We start from the raw sequence: 21780 nt of genomic DNA, 5'->3' as shown, positions 1-21780 counted from the left end.
TTATGGAAATTTTGATTAACTTGATGTACTCTTTTCAGCTTTCCCATGGTCATGAGGAATCCCAGTACATTTTGGAATTTTTAAATTGTATTTTTCCCAGCATGGAAGAATATAATTCATTTATAATTCATATTTTTAATATATACAGTATTGTTCAAAATAATAGCAGTACAATGTGACTAACCAGAATAATCAAGGTTTTTTGTATATTTTTTATTGCTACGTGGCAAACAAGTTACCAGTAGGTTCAGTAGATTGTCAGAAAACAAACAAGACCCAGCATTCATGATATGCACGCTCTTAAGGCTTTGACTGTACAAACTCAAAACTATTTTGTACAAACATTTTTTTTTTCTTTTTTTTTCTGGGATTTAGCAATCCTGTGAATCACTAAACTAATATTTAGTTGTATGACCAGAGTTTTTTAAAACTGCTTGACATCTGTGTGGCATGGAGTCAACCAACTTGTGGCACCTCTCAGCTCTTATTCCACTCCATGATTCTTTAACAACATTCCACAATTCATTCACATTTCTTGGTTTTGCTTCAGAAACAGCATTTTTGATATCACCCCACAAGTTCTCAATTGGATTAAGGTCTGGAGATTGGGCTGGCCACTCCATAACATTAATTTTGTTGGTTTGGAACCAAGACTTTGCCCGTTTACTAGTGTGTTTTGGGTCATTGTCTTGTTGAAACAACCATTTCAAGGGCATGTCCTCTTCAGCATAGGGCAACATGACCTCTTCAAGTATTTTAACATATGCAAACTGATCCATGATCCCTGGTATGCGATAAATAGGCCCAACACCATAGTAGGAGAAACATGCCCATATCATGATGCTTGCACCTCCATGCTTCACTGTCTTCACTGTGTACTGTGGCTTGAATTCAGAGTTTGGGGGTCGTCTCACAAACTGCCTGTGGCCCTTGGACCCAAAAAGAACAATTTTACTCTCATCAGTCCACAAAATGTTCCTCCATTTCTCTTTAGGCCTGTTGATGTGTTCTTTGGCAAATTGTAACCTCTTCTGCACATGCCTTTTTTTAACAGAGGGACTTTGCGGGGGATTCTTGAAAATAGATTAGCTTCACACAGACGTCTTCTAACTGTCACAGTACTTACAGGTAACTCCAGACTGTCTTTGATCATCCTGGAGGTGATCATTGGCTGAGCCTTTGCCATTCTGGTTATTCTTCTATCCATTTTGATGGTTGTCTTCCGTTTTCTTCCACGTCTATCTGGTTTTGCTCTCCATTTTAAGGCATTGGAGATCATTTTAGCTGAACAGCCTATCATTTTTGCACCTCTTTATAGGTTTTCCCCTCTCTAATCAACTTTTTAATCAAAGTACGCTGTTCTTCTGAACAATGTCTTGAACGACCCATTTTCCTCAGCTTTCAAATGCATGTTCAACAAGTGTTGGCTTCATCCTTAAATAGGGGCCACCTGATTCACACCTGTTTCTTCACAAAATTGATGACCTCAGTGATTGAATGCCACACTGCTATTTTTTTGAACACACCCCTTTCAACTAATTCAACTAATTGCCCAATTGCACAGCCTTAAGAGCGTGCATATCATGAATGCTGGGTCTCATTTGTTTTCTGAGAATCTACTGAACCTACTGGTAACTTGTTTGCCACGTAGCAATAAAAAAATATACGAAAAACCTTGATTATTCTGGTTAGTCACATTGTACTGCTATTATTTTGAACAATACTGTATTTATTAAAAATAAAAATATATAAAATATGTACAAGCAAATGTGAAAATCATAGAAATTCATTGACCAAAAGGTGTCGGTAGCTTATCTTTTGAGCTTCAAGAAAATTTACCAACTTTGGCATTTTCAGGAAAGAAAAGCTTAGAAGAACTTATGCTATCAATAGAGGATTACTATCTGTAGAGTCAAGATCATCATCTCTCTATCTTTTTTTATTCTTAATATTGCCTGTATAAACATTTGGCTCTCTTATTCAACAATGGCAGTGCACATGATTCAGATTTTATTCAATATGTAGAAGAGATGAAATAAGAGATTCAGCATAAAGGGATAGTTCACCCAAAAATCATAATTATGTTATTAATAACTCACCCTCATGTCGTTCCAAACCAGTAAGACCTCCATTTATCTTCGGGACACAGTTTAAGATATTTTAGATTTAGTCCGAGAGCTCTAAGTCCCTCCATTGAAACAGTGTGAACGATATACTGTCCATGTCCAGAAAGGTAAGAAAAACATCTTCTAAGTAGTCCATCTGACATCAGAGGGTCAGTTAGAATATTTTGAAGCATCGAAAATACATTTTGGTCCAGCAAAAACTACGACTTTATTCAGCATTGTCTTCTCTTCCGTGTCTGTTGTGAAAGAGAGTTCAAAACAAAGCAGTTTGTCATATCCGGTTCGCGAACAAATCATTCGATGTAACTGGATCTTTTTGAACCAGTTCACCAAATCGAACTGAATCGTTTTAAACGGTTCGCGTCTCCAATACGCATTAATCCGCAAATGACTTAAGCTGTTAACTTGTTTAATGTGGCTGACACTCCCTCTGAGTTAAAACAAACCAATATACCAGAGTAATTCATTTACTCAAACAGTACACTGACTGAACTGCTGTGAAGAGAGAACTGAAGATGAAAACCGAGCCGAGCCAGATAATGACTCGTTCACAAGTCAAGAACCGTTTCTGTCAGACGCGTCCGATTCGAGAACCGAGGAGCTGATGATACTGAGCATGTGTGATTCAGCGTGAAGCAGACTGACACACAGAGCAGGCGTTTCTCAATGTCAAGGATACTTTCTTGGCAGGACTGATCCTTCCAAGTCACTTCCTTCAGAGGCTAGGCGAGACTCCTCTTTAGCATTCGGAGAACATGTAAATGGAACAGGCTAGCAAGTACACGTAATTTCGTCATTATGTCAGTGAAAAGGTTCGTTTGAATAACGCTGTGAATGGTATCGTTAAATTACTTTGGAAAACTTAACTAGTTATTTATAAAAGAAATGCTGATGACGCAACCGAGTTAACAATTGTAAAATGACAGGTCCGGTTCAACCATTTGTATTTGTATAATTTACAATATGAATATAGTATTAATTTGTACTGGCATTTAAACGTTCAACTTTACTAATATTTACTACAGTTATAACAAATGTTTGGTAACATAAATAAAAACCGTTAACGCTCAGACTCTGCTAACGTTTGACATTTTTGAATTTTTGAACAAGATAGCAAAGCTGCGCGCATAGGATTGTGGGTGATCTGGGAGCGCGAAGAGCGCAAAGGATACACATATGCATCCTTTCCTGTGTATGGCATATTTTTCAAATGAAGGATTCAGTCCTTGGTTGAAATTCAGGATCTTGGATCCTCGACATTGGAACAGTCCTTCGACGGATGTCGATGACGTAGCATCCTGTAAATACTGGCTTCCGAGGATCCTTCCTTTACATTGAGAAACACCTAGAGCATCTGCACCGAACTTCATCTCTCTCTCTCTTTACATCAGTTCAGTGAGTCAGTGAACTGTTTGAGTAAATGAATTACTCCGGGATATTGGTTTGTTTTAACTCAGAGGGAGTGTCAGACAAATTAAAAAAGTTAACAGCTCAAGTCATTTGTGGATTATTGCGTATTGGAGATGCAAACCGTTTAAAATGATTCAGTTCGATTTGGTGAACTGGTTCAAAAAGATCCGGTTACATCGAATGATTCATTAGCGAACAGGATATGACAAACTGCTTTTATTTGAACTCTCTCACAACAGACACCGAAGAGAAGACAATGCTGAATAAGTCGTAATAAAGTAGTTTTTGCTATTTTTGGACCAAAATGTATTTTCAACGCTTCAAAATATTCTAACTGACCCTCTGATGTCAGATGGACTACTTAGAAGATGTTTTTCTTACCTTTCTGGACATGGACAGTATACTGTACACACAGTTTCAATGGAGGGACTGAGAGCTCTCGGACTAAATCTAAAATATCTTAAACTGTGATCCGAAGATAAATGGAGGTCTTACTGGTTTGGAACGACATGAGGGTGAGTTATTAATAACATAATTATGATTTTTGGGTGAACTATCCCTTTAAGCTTTACATGATGTACAGAAGGTGATGTGCGCTTATCACATCTGTTTTGGCATTCCTTCCTTAAAACAGAAAGCAGAATGTAAACAAATCTCAAGAATATTACAGGAGCAGCCTACCTCACGCAGGGACCGGCTGAGGATGAAAAGCTAAACTCTAATCATTGTGTTCTGAGGCGAAAGAGTGCTGTGGCGAGCCACATGTTGTGATAAGATGGAGCCATCTATAGTTGTTCAGCTAATTACGTGATAAAAGAGACGTGAGTGCTTTGAAGTCTAAAATGCAGTTGTCAGTTTCTTTGAAGGCTATAGTAATTGTCATGTTCACTGCCCCACAAATCAAATCGCCGACACGTGTTCCTCTCCGGGTCTGCTTCGTTTCCCCTTACTTGATCTGACTCTTACAAATGAATGCTGCTTGACTGTGGACAAAGCCCTGATCCGTCACATCTGGAGTCCGTAAACCTGAGTTATCCCAGGAAGAACTTCACCTGTATGTCTGCATTAGTGATTACCTTGAGGCGACTAAAGTCTCGCCAGAGTCCAACCTATTTCACATCACATTTAAAAAAAAATGCACATATTGAATCAGCAGAGCAGAAGCAGCATTACTAGTAGGGGTTTGACTCTCAACTCCCAAGAAATGCACTCTTAACCTATTTATTATCAATCTTTTGCTATAAAGGCTCTTATCAGTGGCACTTTTGCCTTTTTGGCTTGATGCTTGTGTCCAAGAAGTCATTAAATGTACAAACTAACTTGCCCTGGGGCTTTGTGATGTGGCTCCACATTATCTATCCTTTCTGTTGCTTTCCTGACTTATTCGAATGGAGATGTTGGTCCTTTCTGCCGGTCAGAGATCCCCCCTTGATGTTGGGGCTCTTTCGTAAATGATTTCCTTGTTCCTCAGCAATCTCTTTGACTTCTGTGGAAAGCCAGGTGCCTTGCCTCTGGGCAGAGTTTAAATGCAGTAAGTCTTCACCCAAAATAAACCTGTATCCTGTAACGCCGAGTTCCTCTGGGCTCCTCTGTTAATCACCCAAATCCTGATTCATCAATGAAGACAATTGAATTAGTAGACGAACAATGTGTGCATGTCATAAATACACAGTGGACTGACCATTTGACTATAGTGTGTGTGTGTGTGTGTGTGTCATGTTTGTGATTACATAAACACATACATAAACATATTACATAAGCCTTTTCTTAATGATTATAGTAAAGAACTTAACATGGAAGTAACCTGGGACAGTAAGGGTTTAAAAGCAAAAAATATTTTAACATCGTCTTTTTTTAAGCATGTGAATGCATTATGCTGTAAAAGCATGTTTATTGTATGATCTGTAAAAATTTCATTTTTAATATATTACATTGGTAGGTGTATGATGATCTGATTATGTATACAATCGTATTAACAGCATGTTTGTGAACCCTTTTAATATTATTTAAAAAGCATCCAAAAGGATGAAATTTTGGTTTAATACATAATTCCAATACTTCCATTTGTGCTATTTTATAGTTTTAATGACTTTAATATTATTATAAAATGTGGAAAGTATATCATGCTAAAGTTAGCACTTAATATTTTCATGACATTGGTCATAGAAGATTGACTAGCTTTACAAATAAGATCCAAGTGATTCTATCACTTTTCTCATGCTAACACATTTTAATTAATGTGTTTTTTTGTTTATGTCCATTGTAAGTGCTTTACTGTTGCATTTTATTAAACACTTAGGTGATTATTGCTGAATTTCTTGCTGTCGATAGCACCTGGAACATTCCTTTACAATATGCCAACCTGATGGATTAATAAGCAGTGTATACTTGGTAAGTTATGATCATGATTCAAGATAGTGTGTCTATTGGGTCATTAAAATCCCACAGTATCTGTTGTCTTTTTATTTGCATGCAATGTGTGATAATGGTGTGACATCTGGGAAACTGTCCTGTGGTTACTGCCTTGGCTAGTGATAAATCTTTATTTAAATTGTTCTCATAAACAAGATCAAATTCCTGTAATGTACAAATAAATTTATTGCACAAGATTAAATGAATACATAACTTTATTTAAATAAATGCTTTGTCATAACAAAAAAAAAGAAAAAAAAAGACAAAGGTTAAACGAGTACATAAATTACAAGTTGAATAAATATTACACAGTGATATTCACTTTCTTAATAATTTTTTTTTTTTTCATTTTATTGGTTTTTAATAAGAGTTCCAAATGCTGAACATTTTTAGAGTCCTCCAGCCACTAATGGGTCTTTCTCACATGCCAGTTTAAGCCACATTTAGGTGGTCAATCATCAAGTCTTTTCTCATCCACAAAAAAAAAAAAAAAAGAAAAGTAATAAAGAAAAAAAAAACTGTTATGCATTCAGAGAAAGAAAGAAAACCTGTCGTTTCTACTGTAGTGTGAGTTATGAACACTGCTGTCTACCCAAGTATGAGATTCGGAATCTGATGAAAGCAGATAAGCACAAAAGCAACATGCTGCGTCCTGGCAATCGATAGTCTGTTACCACTAATTGCAAATCAGAATGGATCAAAATCACATTAATGACATTTCTTTCCCATTCTCACAATGACACCCAGATGGATTCTACAACCTGGGGAAACAAGGTAAAATGGTTTTCAGCATAATGCATCGTCTTTTCAATATTCATGATTTTTGTATAAACACTTTTTTGACTTGTTGCATGCCTGCTTATCAGATTCCGAGACTGTCCATCTAAACGTTCTACTGTGAAGTGTGAAGCACTGCAAAAATTAGTATTTTTGTCTGGTTTTTCAGTACAAATATCTAGACATTCTTAAAACAAAATCACTAGACAACACTCGTTTTCAAAGAATTTGAATTATAGGAAAATTCTAGCATTGTTTACTCACTGATGTTCTTTCTTCCATGGAACACAAATTTAGAGTTTTTCCAAGCTGCACTTTTCCCTACAATGGAAAGTGAATGGAGACCATGGATTTCAAGCAAGATTTTCAAGGCAAAGTTTGAATGAATTACATTTGTCACACAAAGTTCACCTACAGCATTTTATTGTGCATCTTTTGGAGCTTGACCCACCCTATGGAAGTGAGAAGCTTGGACATTTTACTAACCTTCTCTTTTGGTGTTCTAAAGAAGAAATTAAAGCCACCCGGTTTGAAACATAAAACTGAGTACATTAATTTTAGCTTTGGGCCAAGTTGATTTTTGTTAACCGTATAGGCAAACATGTCCTTAAATGTTGTTCAAGATATGGTCTGAAAGCAACTTTGCTTTTTAAGTAAATTCAATTAGTATTAAAGTCGTTTGGATGACTTTACTGGAAAACGAGACACAAATACTGATTCAGAAATACATTTTTGCAGTACGTATTGTGTGTTGTGAAAGGAGGCCCAGCACAAGATCACCACTTGAGGCTCTCACCCGCTCTCCTTCTTCCCGGATATCACTGAGACACAAAGTCTATTAAGAGTAGATGGAGAATAGACTGTGATTGGTAGATTTGTGTTAATGGTTAACCCACTGAATGATGATGTGGGTCTTAGGCTTGGGCTGTGAAGCCCCTGTCAAAGGTATTCAGGCAGGGTATTTGTCCGAGGCCTGCTCCTGCTCCTATACCTGAACTGAGATTCACTTTGAGACGGCAATAAACCTGTGGCAAGGTAAGGAATTAAGTGCAAGCTGCTTTTTTAAATTGGGGAGGGGGCTTTCAGCATGGATCAGGACCTGGATAATGTTAATTACTGATTTCGCCCTGTGGTGACCTACACCTACGAGGCTAATTGTGCAATAACAGAGGAGACTAGGCCTCCACGACGTACTCGAGACACCTGCTAAAATCTGGTTAACCCACACACCCTGAACTCACTCTTTCTTTTTCATGCCACCTTCCATTTGAGAGCCAATTGTCATTCGCAATTCTTTTTTGACATGCAACGGTTACATTCTGTGGACCTGTGGTTAGTTCAAATCACAGCCAGGCCCACACGAAATCTTTGTGCGTGGAATTCCGCCAAATCGGAATGCCTGGCATTCGCATATTCCTGCTTTTCAAATCTCCACATTCAAAATACAGAAAATGCGGATGCATGGATTCCGTCCGGGCCTGGTTATGATGGGTACTTGCGTGATCTAGAAAGTTGCAACCCTACAGGGTACGGTGTTAGCGACTATTTTTTTAGCCCCCTCCTAGCAGTGAAACTTTTATAATTTGGGCCCTAAAATAAGATCCGAACGGACCCATTGTGGCAGGGAAATGGCTTCACTCAACTTCAAGAGCCAACCGGTGAGTATCCCTGTGTGATGTATAGCTTGATTGAAAATACTCTCGTCAGCAATTACACACATTTGCAGTCTCTGTCAAATCAATCGTCAGCTTATTCGTAAGAGAAATAACAGTAAATGAGCTAGCGCTAGCTGGACTACGGTCTCTCCCTATCTTAGCCTCGGCACAGGGAACGATATCTGATAGCTGCTTGACATACAATGTAATGTAATGGATTTCATTTCTAATCTGATGCTGTATTTGAAAGCAACTGAGGTCCTTCGTCAATATAAAAAGGTTGTTTCGTTCCCCTTGGCTATTGTGTAACATTCACGTCACCATTCAAATGTATTTGCATGTAGGAAGGCACTGAGACTCGCACACAGAAACTCACACTTAACGACACTAATGAAACACACCTTCTGTTTCCACCGTGGTTAATAACACCAATGAAATACAGGAATACAAATGAAATGTGTCATTGTGCTGACCAAAAGAGCTATTACCTATTGGTGAACAGTCAAAGTGGGCGGAGCTTACAAAGTGGTCTGACCTGCATTCAAATGAGCAAGTTGTCATTGTGACAGGTCAGATGGAAATATGCAAATTGATAATGCTAACACTCCTCTGCTGAGCACCTGATGGTTGTGGTTGTTTGTTAAGGATAAAAATAAAAAAAAAGAAAGAAAACACATTCAATAATCTAGAGTTAAAGGTAACATACCAAGGTTTCGGTGAAACCACATGGTCGAGGAACATGGCTCATAAGTGGACTGTCATTACCTCCATTAAGTCAAAGGAAACAGCACAAAACAAAAGTTGTACAGAAAAGAAAAACAAAACATTACAGACAGAAAGAAACTACCGCTCTGTGCGGTGAACGTCCGTCAAAGTTCAAACGCAAATGCTGGGAGCGTTTAAGGGTTACAGCATCTGTCTCAATTCTAACTTGGCCCAGATGCCACAATATCTGATACGAAACTATTCCAGAGTGGCCTTTTCTTTTCTAGGCATGGGCATTGATTAATTCTGTGTGGAATTATTATTATTATTTTTTTTAGTTCGAGCCCAGTGTAACTCTGCGTGGCAGCGTCTGTTTACATAGGCACGGTTGGCATATTAGGTAAGCTACAAAATCTAGAGCCACTGAAACAGATTTGTCTAATGGGATCTTGGTTTTTACTATGATCTGGGGGGGGGGGGATATGCCACAAAAAACAAAACAAAAAAAAAACATGTTTTGAAAGCTATCGCCATATTTCATTGCTCACACGTGCGCACGCAAGCGCACACTCGTACATACACACATACACTGAACTTGGTGAAGTTACACATTTCCAAGCAGGTACCCCAATGAATAAGTGCTCTGACAGGACCAAAAAAAGCCAGATAGAGATGACTGTATCAGCAGATCTCTACCATGTGTTTTCCTTTCTTTCTTTTCTTTTGGGAAAACCACACATTTTTTTTTTTCAAATAGTAAAAGTTCCTGCTATCTCCTTTGATAACTTGACAGCAAAAGATGTAAAAGACCAAGATAGCCCTGTTAATATTCAACATGCCATATATTCTTTTCTTTTTTTGTTTTTTTTTGTTTGTTTTATGTTAACTTTAAACAAAACATTATGGTGCTCAAACCCCAGCTTCTATAAAAATATATAATTGTATGTATATATATATATATATATATATATATATATATATATATATATATATATATATATATATATATATATATTAGCATTTTCTATTATTGTTGTTGCCGGGACTCATCTCTAGAAGGGGGCTCCTCTGATTGGCTGAGTCCAGTGAGAGAGAGATGAGCGCTCAGTCAAAATGTTTCCTGTGGATCATCTCACATTAACATTTTCTTTTTAGTCTGATTGTTCGTATTTGTTATAGCTGTTGTGTTTCTTTGTCGTTTTGCATCAAAATCTCAAAGTGACTGGCGGGTAGACTGGTGGGACAGGACAAGGAGGTGGGCCCTAGGTCTGGTGATCAGGGTGGGTTGATTCTCACTCGTTGTTGTTGCTGTTCTCCAAATCCTTGCACTGGATGTTACCGCCGCTGTAGTCAGTGCCGGGCAGCTGCACGCCATATTTGTCCACGCACCAGCAGATGCCTCGTTTCCGGCCACGGGAGGGCTTGCACTGCAGGGTGGACCAGGGACAAAGGGTCATAAAACTGCAAGCTCAACTCAAAAGTAATGTCTCAACTATTACCGGATAGTTTGCTGTCGTAAAATATTTTGGTAACACTTTGTTTTAAGTAATTATGCATAATTACATGCAAGTAACCTTAATGTTAACCCGAACCATAAGTGCATGTAGTTACTTGATATTACTCAGTACTCAAATGTATAATAACACAGTAACTGACACCTTGAAATATAGTGTAACCAGTTCAGTCTTACATTTAAAAAGTTTTACCTCACACTCTTTCACCATTGAAACTGAAGTGGTGCACTTGAATTCATGTTTGGCAGCAAGCTAATTAATCTCACTATAAGAATGAATGAATTAATTGATGTTAGATGACTGGTGTTGAAATCAGTTCATAAATATAAAAATCAATTGATTTATGGTCATAATTTTACAAATGTGTTCAATAATCCAATCCCTTGGATTGAGTTCGTGGAGCACCAAAAAATAAATAATAATAATAAATCAAATGGGATATTAGATATATCTTGACATAAATTGTATTTTGTAACATGTATCTTTGAATAGTAAAGTAATAAGTTCTCTGGACATGGTTATAACTACTTTAAGTTAGTTCTATTGTTTACTTTTTTTGGCTGTTTGTTCCAAAAAGGCTGACAATTTATGTAATAGTGATAGGATTTTTAAGTGCCTCTATTCGCATATTACATCAATACACCAATAGGTGGCGACAGCGGTGGTCTTTTTAAGTGAGTCATTCGAATCACTGACAGAACCGATTTGTTCAAAAAGTGAGTGGGTTACTGAATCACTCAGCAATCATAAATGCAGATTCATTCATCAAAGTAAAACCATTGTGTGTTGCGCAACGGTTCTGTTTGGAACTAATTTCTTGAGTTAACGTGGACTGACTGTTAATCAGCGATAAAAAGTGAATCATATTAGATGTCAATGTTAATATTATACCATAAAAGTAAAAAGCGTTTTACCTGTTTGCGCTTGAAGAAGCCCTTCCTGTCACAGTTAGGCAGGTAGAGGGAAAGAGCCATGACGCGGGAGGTGTCTTTCATACTTTGAATGATTCCATCCAGTTTCCTTCTGCAGGGACCCTGTGTCAGATGAACACATGGTGAGTTGCATCATCACCTCAGTATTTAACGCCTAGCTATCATTTTACTCCAGCTGTTGCGTCACACAACTTACAAATTCAGGCTCATGCTTGTCGAGTGGAAGTGGGGAGTAGTCCATCAACACCAGTGACCGATGCTTCTCCAGTTGTTTCTTCTTGTCCTTGCGCACTGCAGCATTCTTCATGCTGTTGATTACGTCTGGTTTGGGGTAAAGGGGAATTTTAGGAATCTGGTCTTCAGGCGTGTCTGGCTTCACTGTATCATCATGCTCTATTGATTCACGATCTAAGACAAAGAGAATCAAATAATAAGCATTAACTAGATTTTTACTGCATGGAAATGTGAGTGCAAGTGCAAAATCATCAGCATGATGTTAAAGTGGTTGCCAGGGTGTTAATATGGTGTTTTGAATCTCTATTATTCTCTATTATATTCATGTGTCTAGTTTTCTTGGGTTCTTTAAAGTTAATGTATGAGATTTTTCCCTCCACCAGGCAAAAACTGAATGTATTAGCAATAAGCCACACATTTTGACGTATGATTCATACAATATCAACAATGTATGATTTGATTTTTAGGCAGACCAGCCTAAAAACGTATAAAAAAATGTTTTGTCATCCTAACAACAAACAAACTGATGCGTATTGAAGTTCATTATTAGATGACTGGTTGATCATTGTCACCAGTGATGATCTCAGTGTCCTACGTCTGCCTTCAACAATTACAAAAACCTCGGAAATATCTTATAAAAACCTCCCCAAAGGCTTTAAGATATTTACACATCCTAGTTGCGAATGAGTTTTTCCCCCAAATGTTTTCTATGCATTTGTTTACAGAGGGTGGTGGCAGGATCAACAGCTGATGACCACCCCCGACCCAACCTATCCCAGGTTGAAACACTTGGCTATGCATGACTAAACATCCAACTGGGTTAAAAATCTAAAATCTCATTCTATTTGTTTGGATTTTTATACAACCTAACTGTTGAATGTACCTCTGTGTTATACTGCTGAATACTCTGTGTTATACTGCTGAATAGAAACAGATTTTTCTAAAGATCCTTAACAGCTCAGAGGCACACTTGAAGGACTTGAAGTCTCAATAACCATAGTCTCAGCCTCAGAGGTTACACCCACGGACTGTTGGTTATAGGTCTGATGCATACGGTACACACAAGTGGAAATACTACAGAAGTTTCAAAGTCGTCGTCGGATTGGTTGAATTATACAAGATTGCCGGGAGATGTGTGTGTCGCTTTCTGTAACGTTCCGCCTGGAAACAAAGATGCTGTGATGCCAAATCCCCTCACATTACGAGTGCTCATCATAATCAACTAAACACTGCATTTTCAAAAGTATGTTTTACACCGGTTTGTTATTGTGGCAACGTTTCCATGCCCGAAAAGTGACAATGAACGAAACAAACTGTGATTGGTTGTTTGACATTTCGGTCAAACGGCCTCATGGGACGGGCCTCGGACAATGAAAGCTGCCATGAATTCCAAACCTTCAGCCGTCAGTCTGAAGGTCTGGCTACGCGAGACTACAATAACCTTTACACCATGACAACCACAATGTTCTTCTGCAGGAATCAAAGGCTAGGTGGGTAGTAACTGTCGACATGTGTCTGGGGAAAATGTGGAGATATTACAGAACAAGTCATTCAAGCACATATAGTTTGATAGTAAAACTCCACAGGATACATGTCTCTACTTATAAACTGTCTTTCCACTGAATTCAAATAATTTTGGACAAAGCCGAGCTTCATAAAACTGAACACTTGAACTATGCAGAGAGAAGCCAAACATAGTAGTACTTCCAGAGGAGATTAACAGATCATTAACACTAAGCATACAAAGTCAGGATATATAATTGCATTGACATTTCACCATCCAAACTAACAAAATCATCTGATACATTATTCTTTATCAAATTTGCAATACAAAATGGCATTTTAATAGTAGTTATTGCTTTTGTTTATTTGTTTAGGATAGGTTTAAATATAAAAGTTTAAATGAAATATTGTTTCCTTTCAGATCTAATGCTGGCATGAAACTCATTATGCATTAAATCAATTTTTATCCATTTTGTAAATTGGGACATAGTCGTGTAACAATTGTGAAACACTAACAAATGCACACCTGTTTTTGCACTTTCTATATTAGTGCACCATGTTGCATGGCAACAGAATTATTAGTTAACTAAAACTAAAACCATACAAACACTTTTGTTATTTGAAATAAAATAAAATTCAACAGAAAAAAAAGGAAACTTATTTTAAGCTAGTTGCCAATGAAACTTTTCTTGTTTTCACTTAGCTAACTTAAAGTTCTAACATAACAAACTAAAATAAAATTGTCTAAAAACTAGAAAAAAAGAAAACAAATCTGACCTTTAAACCTTTAAAAATGACTTTTTAACTTCAAAGTTTAAATGAAAATTAATATATATTACTAAAATAGCACTGCTTGGCAGCAAAAAAACAGTTCATGTTGTTTATTATTGCAAGCAATATTACCTGGCAAATTGCTCATGCATTTGGAAAGTATTCAATTTGTAAATAATTGGGTAAGGGATCGGCATAGCGTGAGGTAATTATTATACTAAATAGACTGATATTAAATTATAAGGTAGATAGTATATTATTTATTGCAATTGCATCTTAGAGTGGATTTTGAGAATCAGAAAGAATGGAAATGGACATACAGAGTCAAGCCTGAATATTGAAGCTGTTGGGTAGCCAAGTATTTTTGTGCATATAGCCAAGAGGGCATTATCAGACAGCTGAGGCAGCCAGCAGAAATGATTGAGATAACTGCCCTCACAGTCCCCCTGAGCCTCAGAGCTTCACATTGCTGTGGACTGGGGCATGGTGTTCTGGAGCGGCCCGTTGGTGAAAGAGTCTGTCTGACCTGAAGACGCACGGGGCTGGCTGCCTGGTCATTACAGGAATTGGTTTCCTGGCTTCTGAAGTTACAATCAGAGCATGGTGCTGTCTCTTTGAAATCAATCCTGCAACTCATGACTTGGCAGACTGAAATTTCTGTACAGATTTCCCTGCAGGTTCAGGCTCCTGAAGCCACCTAATCTGAGACTGCTTCATGGAAATGTCGTAGGGGCGTTTGCCTAGAGGGAGATTTACATGGCTTGGAAATGTACTCTTCAAATGGGAGTGCACAGGACGACTGGGTTAGAACAATTCTTCATGGCTGTTTTCATGATTTTTCCTCGCAGTACGTGGCACAAACACACTGTGTTTGTGAAATCAACAATACCTATAGTTTACAAACCATTAAATTTGTCTTTTCTGCTGTAGGCTTTTTGGAGTGAGGACCAAAATCACTTTTTCCATGCTCGTGGTCCCCAGCTTGTAAAGGTTTAGCGGGTCTGTGTTTAACATCTGACACAAAGCCAAGAAGCTGGAGCCCGGCCAAACCAGACGTATCACGTGTAGCCTGTCTATTCAAATGAGCTTTGGAAAGAATGCAGAAGAGGTATTGGTGTCTCTCCTCTTGGTCTTGCAAAACTTTTCATTAAGATAAAGGGACCTGAGCTTGGCCAAAGGAGATGCATCTGATAGGGCTCTGTTTAATAATTTACACATGTGCTGGGCAATTATACTTCATGAATATCCACAGTTTCTTACAGCTTGGGGGCTAATGATGAAAGCAGATCTCCTTCTCAGTTGAGTTGTCACCTTGTCTGATTCTTTTTTTAAGAACATGCTGCCAAACAAGCCGAGAAATGCTACTCTAGGCCCTCAAACCATGTGTTTTAGTGTCTTATTAGCATGCACGGTTGGAATTAGGTCTTGCTATTGTTAAATATTCAGACTAGCTCGCCTTTGAAAGTCGTTCTTGAAGCAGGCCTTTCTGCTTTGTCTTGCATTCATTGTCACAGACTGACCATGGCATCCCTGGCAAGGTTCCACTGCTAAATATTTAAAGCCTGGACCGTGTCCACAACATGTTTGGGCCTCTGTTGGAGAAAACACCACAAATGCAACCAAGCACTAATGCCATAAAAATTGGGTAATCACAAACTACAAAGCAACATTAAGAGCAAGACCTTACTGATTTGGGATAAAAGTTTCCATGTTGCAATACTCTATCAGTTACGACCAAGAAAGCCATCATACAACTTACTATTCAAACAAGTCCCCTGTAATTCAGGCTGAAAGCACATGTGCGCACCTATTCATCGCCTGACCGTGTCTCATGCCATCAACACTTCGAAACATGAACTCAGGAGGTGCTCTTCAGGACATCAATGGATCACTCCCAGTTGCTGATTTCAATTAGTTCAGACAATGGCAAGAGAGCGATACTGTCTGTTAGCTCAAGGCATCTTTCCACAAAGGGTATCTAGCTACAATCTTTCCTCTTCTAAACTAGGCAAGATCTTTTTCCAAGCAAACTTTAGCCATCCAAACCACATCAATCTTTATAATTACTATTAAGATTGTATATAATCTTTTGAAGTTGGTATGTAATTATTTATGAAGGGAAAGTGAATTAAAGCCTAATCTGAAACATTATTAGGAATTTTCAAAAGGAAGGATGGGATATATTGAAGATTTTAAACTATAGGAGATACGGCTTGGGCAATACGATGGCAAAACTGTGTCAACCTGAGATTTTGTTATACTGTATGAGTTAAACCATGGAAGATATATTTGCATGGCTATCAGTGGGCAGGACTGCTTTACATTATTTACACATGAGAAGAAGAAAAACAAGCAGCAATTTGAAAATACGAAGTGTGTCCATAAACAATTTGAGGACTATATATATATATATATATATATATATATATATATATATATATATATATATATATAAGATTAGATTGATTGATTTATTATGAATATTCATTATGTTTGTGTTAACAAGTAAAAAAAAAAAAGAGAATCAAATGAGACTTTTTTTTTTTTGCACTTAACTTGTTAGATTATCCCCCAAAAATAAATAATAATATTAATATATATTATATATATTACGGCATGATAATTTCATATGCAAACCTTTTTAAGCTTTTTAGTCTTTACTACTTGTTTTAAGTTTTCTAAGTCTAATAAGTAACAGTACTAGTGCTGTCAAACGATTAATCGTGATTAATCGCATCCAAAAGAAAGGTTTTTGTTTCCTATATGTATGTGTACTGTGTTTATTATGTATATATAAATAAACACACATGCAGTAATTATTTTGAAAATACTTACGTGTTTACATTTATATATTTACATTATTATATTTAATATAATATAAAAATATATTTAATAAATAAACATGCCATATTTTTCTTAAACATATACCTGCATGTGTTTGTACTTATATATAAATAATAAATATAAACAGTACAAACTTATATATTGTATAAACAAAAACTTATATTTTGGATGCGATTAATCACAATGAATCGTTTGAAAGCACTAAATAGTACATATTTTGCATCAAAAATAACTTTTATTTGCACTTAATTCAAAAATTATTAATTTCCAAAATTATGTTTCAACATGTAAACTACTTATTTAATATAAAGTTATATAAAGTTACTCATAAAATACGATTTTCGTCATGTCACCCGGTTTTAGTGCAAAAGGAAGTATACTTGTTATGCACACAACATGTGTGTGGCTCAGAGAATGAGCGTTACCAGTAGTTTTCAAAGAAATCAGCTACCCTAAGCAGGCCAGATTAGGTCACCACACCACCTTTGCCATGATACTCGACAACTAAATGTAACAACGCTATAAGAACTATCGACTTTGTCTTGTGCTGTCTATCTTTTCTGTCCACCTGAGAATCCTGCAGGGCACAAAATTTGAGGTAGCACTTTGGAACCACATCTGAACCTGTGCTGCAGGCAAGAAATTAGGCACCTTTTGTTCTCTTTCCCTGAAGAAATGTGACACTGCGGCCCCACTCCACCGCCCTGAAGCACATGACAGGAGGTTTCAACAGGTCGGTGTCTTCTGCTCAACCACATGGTTACAGCCCTGCTGTCTGGTTACATTTTCTAAACGTGAGCAGTAAAACCATAGATTAAATAGATTGTTTTTGTCCATTCACTGTTTTGGTCAGCCTGACATGTGTTTCTATTTAAGCAGGGCCCAGCGGGAGGATGTCGCTGCCCAGTAATCACGTTTCTGACAGAGACGAGACTACTGTGTGAGCTGATTTTCTTCACAGCTGTTACTCACTCTCTAGCTTTCCAGGTGCCAATGACAAATGCAGGCTGGACCGATTGCTGTTAAACTTTACTGGAAGAAGTCATTTAAGCGTGCCAAATAGGTTCCCTACTTGCATACCTCTGAAAGGATGACTGGGCACTTGATATACAGGCACTGTTGGGATTATGGTTAATAAAGAGACAAAAGTATTCTGTAATGTAGATTTCAAAAAGCTGGGCATCACTTTCAAAACGTGTAAGAGATCTATTCATGTGCTATTCAGTGAAGCGAGCCGTATATCTTTCAATGTCAGTCTGATGTTGCAAGCAAGTATATGTTTCCGTGAGTTTTGTCTGTGGCACAATATAAAAATTAGATGACAGACAGGCAATAGAATTCCATTCCCTTGTAATCATTGTTTAGTTGTGGCAACGTCTCTAGTGGGTAAATAAAGCGCATAAATCAGCGATACTGAATTAACCGAATAAAACAGCCAAGTGCTTTTTGCCCATTTCTTTACGTTTGTTCACTTGCATGCTCTTAGAGTCAGATCTGTGGTTGTTGCGAACGCAGCATACAGTTCTTTTGGGCAAGATGACTGTAGTCATATCGGCTGGCAACTGCATCCAAGTTCCACATGGCATGTCCGAACAGAAAGTGTCCCTTGTGATCGTTGGCAGTATATGCAGTATTTGCCAATCCAGGAGCTAAATGACAGTCTGGCGTCGTTTATTGTACTTGGCTTTGAACACTGAATCTTTAAACCGTGAGCCCCAGCATTAAAGACCATGAAGGTATGACACCATTCATGTGAGTGAGACATGTTTCCATTCTAAACTTGTATTTTATGTTTGCACAACTGTGAAACTAAGGCGTGCTGGAGCATAAAAATGGATCTGGAAGACACAGGGCCAAAAGGCTCTGAATCCTAATGCGGGCAAGGACGCTTGACCTCTCTCCCTCTTTCCCTCCCTCTCTCTCTCATCTCTCTCTCTCTCTCCCTCTCTGTCTGTCCTGCCTAGCTAGTAAAACCAGGCTGAAACCGAATACCATGGGAGGCTAGAAGCGTCCCTCTAAATTCATCCCCTTGCTTGACGAACAGCTCTTGATAGATCGGCTCCACAGACATTCTGCTGAATCACAAGGGCTCGACTGTGTGCCCACTGCAATCACAGAAGGGGTAAACCAGCAACCACACTCATCAGAGGACTTCAGATAGAGACAAACAGGTTTTTCTGATGTGCACCTGTGTGTTGAGGGGTTTGTGTTTGTGTACAAACGGTCGTGGTGAAAGCCCACGACTGAATTGAACCTCATCTGTTTTAAGAATATGTGCTGTCTTGTTAGATAAAGCATTGCTGAAGTCTAAAATATATAGTTCTGTAACCCAACACTGTATTTTTGAATGTAGCTCAACGGGTAGAGCACTGCATCAACAATGCCAGTGTTAGTGGTTTGATTCCCAAGGAAAGCTTTGAGTGCATTAAATAAAAGCATCTGGCAAATGCGTAAATGTAAATAAATATGCATGCCATGCATGATTACTCTTTGTAAACGTGTGATTTTTGCACATAGGTTGGCTTGTAGAGACACTGTGGCTACCCTCCTCCCCTTGGATTTAATCTTTGAACGGTAATCCGACCCTCAACACCACCCACAGACTTAGACCTAAATTCAGAACAACCTAGAATCTCAATCAAGAATGTATCATGGGGCGTGGGTACAACGTACAATGATGAGACGTGTGATCATAACAATGGATGAGTCCATAATGTCAGCAGAGCAACAAACAAACGCCATTGCCAAATCACTACTAAGCACAAAGCAAGGCAATATAGAGTTAGGCATCTTTACTAAGTTTTGAGGAGCATACTAAATTATGCAGTTCTGCTGAATCTGATGCTGCTTTGCTTCTGTGCCAATGAAATGCAATGAAGCATATATTTATAGGCTAATATTTTATTCACAACTTTCATACATTTCACTGCACATAATTTCTATGTAAATGCATTATATGATGCTTTAGATGCAGCTTCAGTACAAAAAAGGTACAGTGATGGTATGAGGCAATATCATGGTACACTGATATATGCCTTATAAAAAAGTACAGTGGCAATGACTTGGCACAGTGATGGGATTATATTGGAACTTTCAAAACAATACTAAGATGCTATTATGGTAAATGGCATGAAACACGGTAGTACCATGATATATGTCCAAAATACAATGGTAGTCCCAATGATACCATGCCAAAAAACCCCACTTGATTTTGACTAAAATACAACTATTCCATACTCTTTATAAAATGCTCAAACTGTAACGTATCTGATGATGATACAATGGTACTGGCATTTACATCATATTCTAAGGTGCGTCCAAAAATACTATGGTACATTACCAGAAAACCCGGTCCCACCACGGTGATTTTTGTATATATGTGCCTTTGCAGCGTGAAGATGGAAACCGTTTTGTTAATAATTGGCTTTGGATGAAACATAAACAGGCTTCACTAATCCCAGTGATTTACAGCGCTGGAATATGATGGAAAACAGCACTGAGCAGCGCAGCCCGGCCACAACACAGAAAAGCTCATGCAGAAACATGCGCACGCCATAAAACTAGATCAGCGCAAGCCACAAAGTTCCCACCAGATACACGATCTCAACGCAACGATGCTTCCGTGCAACAAAGGCGCACTGCTTTCCAGTCAACTTACCAATGGGTGGGTGCGGTGGTTTGTATCCCTTCTCGTTCGTGCACACTCCCCTGCCGTGCAGCAGGGCGTGAAGCGGCTTCTCCTCGCCGTTACGCGGCAGGCAGCGCAGTCCGTGCGTGCATGTACCGGTGTACACCCCGCACGCCTGCCCCTCCGCCAGAGCGCAAGTCAAGCAGCAGCCGCAGCCGGGCTCCTTCACCAGCTGACAGCCCACCGGGACCGGAGGACACATGGAGAGCGCCTTCTGATCGCACGGCTCGCACGGCACGAAAGAGCCTCCGCTGATGGACAACGCCGTGAGAAATGTACCCAGCACAAGAAGAGCCATGCTTCGTTTCAAAGTGAAAGAGGTCCGATTTAAATAATAAAAAAGAGAGCAAGAACCAGATATGAGAACGCGTGAACGTTTGGCTCAGATTCGAGTGAAAACTCCGCATGCAAAGTGAAAGCACAGGTTGGGGTGTCTTAAAAATGAGAAGAAAAAAAACAGTCTTTGATGTAAAAAATAGACGATGAAGACGAATCCGGTGGATTTTTCATATAAATATATACATATAAAATGTTTCACTTGGGTATTCTCCAGTAGTCCAGTTTGTGCGCAAGTGGTTGCGCACTGAAATTCTGGACTTTCCGATTCCAAAACACTTTCCCCTCTGTAAGTTTTCTGAGCAGACTGATCAACTTCACAGCAGTGCTTGCCTTTTTAAAAACAGCCAAACCCAAACCCCTAACTATGAATAAGCCAAACAGCGGTGAAGGGAGGCGCACTTGCCAGATCGTGGCGCAGCGCCAGCGCCCCCCCCCCCCCCCCCCCGGCAATAGGATCAGTCTTTTACGCAGTGATGCCAAGAGCGCAGAGCACAACACAAATCCATGCAAAATCGAAGATATGCTCCACTGAGATCTTCCGTGCACTTTGTGGTCGGTAGAATATAGCGTCAGATTCGTGCACGGAGCTCAGCGGCTTTCCAGCAGATTAAAGACGAAACGCGTCAAAAGGCAACATCGATGTGACATGATAAAGACCCTTGCTCACATACATAGAGAATACACACAAAAGAGCACGATTAGAATCGCTCTGCACCACCCGTATATTAGTGCGCGCAGAGAACATGTATGAGTAAGGGAGAATGGGGAGTGTTTGGTTTTAACGTCTAACTCTGTCTTGTTTTGCTCTGCGTGTCTCAAACTTTGACATAATATTCCCATGTTTGTCTTCTGCAAATTAAAGTAGTTTTG

The 21780-nt window shown here is 38.6% G+C and overlaps 1 protein-coding gene across 2 annotated transcripts; it reads right to left on the bottom strand.

Moving 5' to 3' along the window:
- Positions 1-6116: 6116 nt before the first annotated feature.
- LOC113108288 (insulin-like growth factor-binding protein 5) lies at positions 6117-21238 on the bottom strand. Of its 2 annotated transcripts, none has more exons than XM_026271235.1 (4): positions 20542-21237; positions 11728-11939; positions 11514-11633; positions 6117-10512 (listed from the first exon to the last, which is right to left on the bottom strand). In XM_026271235.1, exons 1-4 carry the CDS (start codon positions 20867-20869, stop codon positions 10378-10380), a joined length of 795 nt encoding a protein of 264 aa, XP_026127020.1. In that variant the 5' UTR covers positions 20870-21237; the 3' UTR covers positions 6117-10377. The 2 variants fall into 2 exon arrangements, with proteins under 2 accessions (XP_026127020.1, XP_026127021.1); XM_026271236.1 differs by having other exon boundaries at positions 10308-10512; positions 11728-11852; positions 20542-21238.
- Positions 21239-21780: the final 542 nt, after the last annotated feature.

Source organism: Carassius auratus, chromosome 9, assembly GCF_003368295.1.
Source record: "Carassius auratus strain Wakin chromosome 9, ASM336829v1, whole genome shotgun sequence".
Classification (NCBI taxonomy): Eukaryota; Metazoa; Chordata; class Actinopteri; order Cypriniformes; family Cyprinidae; genus Carassius; species Carassius auratus.
The sequence above is the reverse complement of the archived record's forward strand: the minus strand, read 5'-3'. Positions and strand labels throughout refer to the sequence as shown.